The sequence below is a fragment of the Morus notabilis genome, unplaced genomic scaffold, assembly GCF_000414095.1.
Source record: "Morus notabilis unplaced genomic scaffold, ASM41409v2 Scaffold1372, whole genome shotgun sequence".
Taxonomy (NCBI): domain Eukaryota; kingdom Viridiplantae; phylum Streptophyta; class Magnoliopsida; order Rosales; family Moraceae; genus Morus; species Morus notabilis.
In genome coordinates, this window is record NW_010361271.1 from 144,573 (window position 1) to 150,351 (window position 5,779).

The 5,779-nt window shown below is 39.8% G+C and overlaps 1 protein-coding gene across 1 annotated transcript; it reads left to right on the forward strand.

Moving 5' to 3' along the window:
• Window positions 1-1,694: 1,694 nt before the first annotated feature.
• LOC112091767 lies at window positions 1,695-2,501 on the forward strand. The gene is made up of 2 exons (XM_024166187.1): window positions 1,695-1,964; window positions 2,124-2,501. Exons 1-2 carry the CDS (start codon window positions 1,695-1,697, stop codon window positions 2,499-2,501), a joined length of 648 nt encoding a protein of 215 aa, XP_024021955.1.
• Window positions 2,502-5,779: the final 3,278 nt, after the last annotated feature.

Consider the following 5,779-nt stretch of genomic DNA (forward strand, 5'->3'; position numbering starts at 1 on the left):
ACAAGCATAAAAAAATAGGGGTTTACAGGACTTAGATGCAAGAAACAGCACCAAAAAGGGACTCCGGGGCCCTGAAAACCCTTGACTAGGCCATTTGGCCTCGTCAGGTCGTGGCCTGGCCAAGCAGCCCCAAGGGCGTACCTGGCTGGGCACCCCTGGCCTGCCTGTGCGCTCACGGGCATGCCCGTGTGGCCTGCAGCGCGCCCCCACTAGGCCCAGGCGTGTGCCTGGTGTGGCTTGGTGCACGGGCAGCACCAAAATATGGCCTATCTCCCTCATTTTTTATCCAAATTAAGTCAAATTTTTTTCTAAAAATTTTGGCAGAGCTTCTCCTTCATTTTAACACTCCCTAAAGCATAAAACACATGTTTTGAACCTTAAACAAATTTAAATTCACAAAACATCTTGAAACCACAAATTATTCCAATACCACAAACTGGACTAGCCTCGGGTTTTAGGTTATAACTCCCAAATCAAATTAAATTTGCAAAAACTGTGTTAGTGGCATTTAGTTAACATATAAATGAGCCTACCCTAAGAAATTCATATCAAAACAAGCTTCCTAGCCTAGTTAACCACGTACAAACCTGTAACGTCCCGGTTTTCGGGCTTAAACTTTTGTATTAATTTTGTATGAAGGAATTGTAAGAGAAATGACAAAGGAATTTAAGGATTAAATTGCAAGGCTTTGGGGGGGCAAGATTGTAAGAATTTTCGTATTTAGGGGTCATATTACAGTATTAGGGAAAAAAAATTGAAACACCATAGTTTTCACATAAGTGACAGGTGAAGGTTAGTTATTGTGGCACGCCCTTAGGATTAATAGTAAGAAAGGCTTGGAAGGAGATGGTATAAAAGGGATGTCACAATTGGTGGTATCAGAGCTAGAGTTTAGTCATTTTTGTAGACAACTCCATATGTACAAGTCACGAAGACGGCAAGACTGCTCACTGTAAGTTGTCTATTTCGTGAATTTTATGTTTATGAGTATATGATTCCTGAAAATCTAATGTGCATAGGTTAAAGAAATAGTTGCCTTATATCTGAGCCAAGTCATAGACAAGTAGAAGCTCAATCGAGCCGACAATCAAATACTGAAGTAACTAGTGGATCTCGAATAACAACTAGTGAAGTGACATACTACGGAAACATGGTTAAGGTGGCGAAACCTCTGACGTTCTCAGATGAGGAGAACACTATAATAGTGGAAAATTGGACCACTCAGATGGCCATAATTTTTTGTGTGCACAACATTCCCCACAAGTTTAGGGCAAGGATAGAGGCTATGTATTTAAGGGAATACCCAGCCGTTTGGTGGGAGATTTCCTAAGATGAAACAATGAAAGAGATGAAATGGAATAGGTTTCGGTTTGCAATAGAAACATAGTTTAGCCAAAACTTGGGAGGTTCTCTCTGGGAGAGAAGAAAGCTTGAAAGTTTCACCGATAGTGACACTGAATAGCTAGGAATTTAGAGATGGAATTTGTGATATATTATAAATAATCGTGGATGATAAATATGTATTGTGTTGAACTTCGATCTAGGTGTTGTATAGATGTTTAGAATAATGTTATTCTGAGTAATACTATTTTGATCAAGAAATGAGTATTTAATAATTATTGACTAAGAGTGAATGCTTGATAAATGATGTGCATGTAGGAATAGCGCACACACACACCAGTATATTAAAATAAATGGCACGTGGAAGACCTCGTAAGATTCTTCGACGAGAGCAATCGTTACCAGCTCGTCAGGGAGATGGTAATGAACTTAGAAATGAGGCTCCTGAAGTGCCTCATGCTGGGGCAGAAGTGGATGAGATAGCAGGATTACAGGAAGCAGTAAGGCTGCAAGCGGAGCAAATTCGTCAGCAGAACGAGAGACTTAATGCCTTCATGGAACAAATGGAGGCCAACATGAATCCACCGCCGCAACAACAACAACCGCCACTACCACTGCAACCGGCATGAGATCAGATTGAGGCTCAAGTGGGAGAGCCAGTGTATGAGTGATTTAGAAAGCAACAACCTCCGACATTTGAGGGGGACACTGATCCATTAATTATCGAAGAATGGAGGTGTAGTCTTGAGAATAATTGTGATTTCATGAGGTTGATAGATCAGGAAAAAGTGGCATGTGTGGTGTATCAAATGAAGAACAATGCGAGAAGTTGGTGGGACGTTGTTAAGAGGATCATAGATGTGAATACTCTGACCTGGACGGGATTTTTGGAGCTGTTCAACTCCAAATACTACAACGATAACACTCTGGATGCAAAAATGGACGAGTTTCAAGAGTTAAAGCAAGGGAATTCTACCGTGATTGAATATACGCAAAAGTTTGACCAATTGTCAAGATTTGCACCCGAATTGGTAACAATGGAAAATGAGAGAAAAATGAGGTTTATGAAAGGTCTAAGGTCGGATTTGGCAAAGTTAGTGGATGCTGGTGAGATGGTGCCACGCACCTATACAGGAGCTGTTGAGCGAGCGATTCGGTAAGAAATGTGGGAAAATGTTGAAAAAAGACAGGCTCAATTAAGGACCAAGGAGTGTGATACCAATTCTAATCCTTGGTCTCGCTTTAACAACCGAGGGAATTTCCAACAAAGAGGGAATTTTGGAAGCAGAGGAGGACGAGGTGGAAATCAACAGAAGACAAATGCTCGAGTGTTTACCTTGACTCAAGGTGAAGCAGAGGCTGGACCATCTGAAGTTGTTTCAGGTCAGCTCTCAATGGTCGATACTACTGCATATGCATTAATAGACTCATGTGCATCTCACTCTTTCATTGCTGTGAGCTTTGCTAGAAAGTTAGGGAGAACGCCAGATATGCTAGGGGAGGTATGTAGAGTGTTTTAACCTTCATGAGATAGTTTAAAGTTTCAATATTGGCTTAGAGCAGTGCCTATTGTCATTTGTGGTAGAGAATTGTATGCCAATCTAATCATACTAGAGATGTATGATTATGATGTTATATTAGGGATGGACTGGCTAACATGGTATAATGCTGTGATAGACTGTAAAAAGAAGAAAGTGATCTTATTGGCCCCAGGAGAGAGAGAAGCATTCGAGTTCCGTGGAACCTCCCGCAAATAGAAATTACCAATCATATCAGCTATGAAGGCTTATAAAATGCTAGCTAATGGTTGTGTTGGATATCTAGATAATATTATAGACACGATGCGGGAAGTAACGCTTGAGCCTAAAGATGTTCGAGTGGTTCAAGATTTCTTGAATGTTTTTCCGGAGGATTTACCTGGTCTGCCACCAAATCGGGAGTTGGAGTTTGTAATTGAGTTATTACCTGGAACTACGCTGATTTCTAAAGCTCCATATCGTATGGCCCCAGCGGAACTGAAGGAATTAAAGACACAATTGCAAGAATTGTTGGATAAAAAGTTTATTAGGCCAAGTTATTCACCTTAGGGAGCACCGGTGTTGTTCGTTAAGAAGAAGGATGGCACAATGAGGATGTGCATTAATTATCGAGAGCTGAATAAGGTTACCATAAAGAACAAGTATCATCTGCCGAGGATTGATGATTTGTTTGATCAACTCCAGGGTGTGGTAGTCTTCTCGAAGATTGACTTGAGATCGGGGTACCATCAGTTGAAAGTTCAAGAAGAGGACATTCCCAAGATAGCATTCCGAACTAGATATGGCCACTATGAGTTTCTGGTAATGCCATTTGGATTGACTAATGCCCCAGCAGCGTTCATGGATCTCATGAATAGAGTATTTGAAGAATATCTCAATAAATTCGTGATCGTATTCATTGATGATATACTAGTGTATTCGTGAACAAAGCAAGAGCATGAGGTACACCTGCGATTGGTGTTACAAAGGTTACAAGAGAAGAAATTGTACGCCAAGTTCAAGAAATGTGAGTTTTGGTTGGAGGAAGTGTCATTTCTTAGACATATGGTCTCAAGGGAAGGAATTTCAATGGATCCATCTAAGGTGGAAGCTGTGAGTCAATGGAAGAGGCCGAATAATGCCACTGAAATTCGTAGTTTTCTCAGATTAGCAGGGTATTACCGACGCTTCGTCGAAGGATTCTCGAGAGTTGCGCAACCTTTGACTCAACTCACTCGTAAGAACGTCAAGTTTGAGTGGACAAACAAATGCGAGGAATGCTTTCAAGAATTGAAGAAGCAATTAACTTCAGCTCCAATTTTGGCTATTCCTTCGGGTAGTGAAGGATTTGTAATATATAGTGATGCCTCTGGGCTAGGTTTGGGAGCAGTATTAATGCAACATAGAAAGGTGATTGCCTATGCTTCTCGGCAATTGAAGGACTATGAGAAGAATGATCCGACGCATGACCTTGAGTTAGCCGCTGTGGTGTTTGCGTTGAAAATATGGAGACACTATCTATATGAAGTACACTGTGACATCTACACAGACCATAAGAGTCTGAAGTACATCTTTACGCAGAAGGAATTGAACATGAGGCAACGAAGATGGTTGGAATTTGTAAATGATTATGATTGTGATATCCATTACCATCCAGGTAAGGCGAATAAAGTCGCTGATGCTTTAAGTAGGAAGAGAGTGGCCAGTTTGGTTACTTTGCCTCGAATACCAGGTCTGTTGAGAAATGATTTGAATAAATTAGAAATGGAGTTTGTGGTGGGACAATTATCTATGCTATCTTTGCAACCGATGATCAGGGAAGAGATTAAAAGTAAACAACATTTAGACCCTCTAATTGAACAATTGAAGCATGAAGTCATAAAGGATAGGCGACTGAATTTTCAAATCTCGGAAGATGGTGTGTTGGGATTTAAAGGTTAATTGTGTGTTCCCAACGATGAAGAAATTAAACGGCAGATTTTGTATGAAGCTCATAATACGCCGTATTCGGTACATCATGGTACAATGAAGATCTATTAAGACCTGAGAAATTACTTTTGGTGGCCTGGAATGAAGAAAGATGTGGTGGAGTATGTTGCTAAATGTTTAATTTGCCAACAAGTGAAAGCTGAGCACCAAAAACCTGGTGGATTATTGCAACCACTGGAGATTCCAAAATGGAAGTGGGAACAAATTGTCATGGATTTTGTTTCAGGGTTACCGAGGACCGTGAAGGGACATGATTTAATTTAGGTCATAGTGGATAGAATGACCAAATCAGCTCACTTCCTACCAGTGAGAACAACTTATATAGTTGATAAGCTAATAGAGATATACATACAAGAGATAGTGAGATTACATGGAGTCCCATCTTCCATAGTTTCAGACAGAGATAGTAGATTTACATCTGTTAGCGTTTATGCCCTTAGGAATAAATGTAACAATATTCTTTGAGATATTTTGACTATTAATAAAGATTTGTTTATTTTATATTTCTATGAATTGTCCTCTTTATGTTCATAATAGTTGAATGTATGATAAGCAAACTGAAAGTCTAAGACTGTCATTCTAAATCTTTAGGTCATGCATGTAATGTGAAGAACATGCGGAAGACAAGAATCTAAAGATGATAGTCTAAATCTTATGATCCACAATCGAGGGAATAAAGTTGGGCGCTTTATTCATGTTAAGATTGTTATGTTGTCTACTTCCTAACGGAGATGGCTTGTCTTGGTCGTCGGAGGTGGGACTCCATGGGTGGAGACATTGATATAGTTTCTAATGGTGAAATCTATATTGGATCGGACCAAAGTTGAATTGTTTTAATTAATAATTCTGTTTGAATAAAAAAATTCACTTTTGACGAATTATATGTTGTCATCTTAATCCTGAGATGGATGATGAACCTGTATACTTGACTT

What these genes read in the sequence shown, in the direction of transcription:
- LOC112091767 (XM_024166187.1), top strand. Translation starts at nt 1,695, where the DNA reads ATGGCACGTGGAAGACCTCGTAAGATTCTTCGACGAGAGCAATCGTTA. An exon ending in CGCCACTACCACTGCAACCG is followed by an intron (nt 1,965 to 2,123) that starts GCATGAGATCAG and finishes TTGATAGATCAG; the next exon opens with GAAAAAGTGGCATGTGTGGT.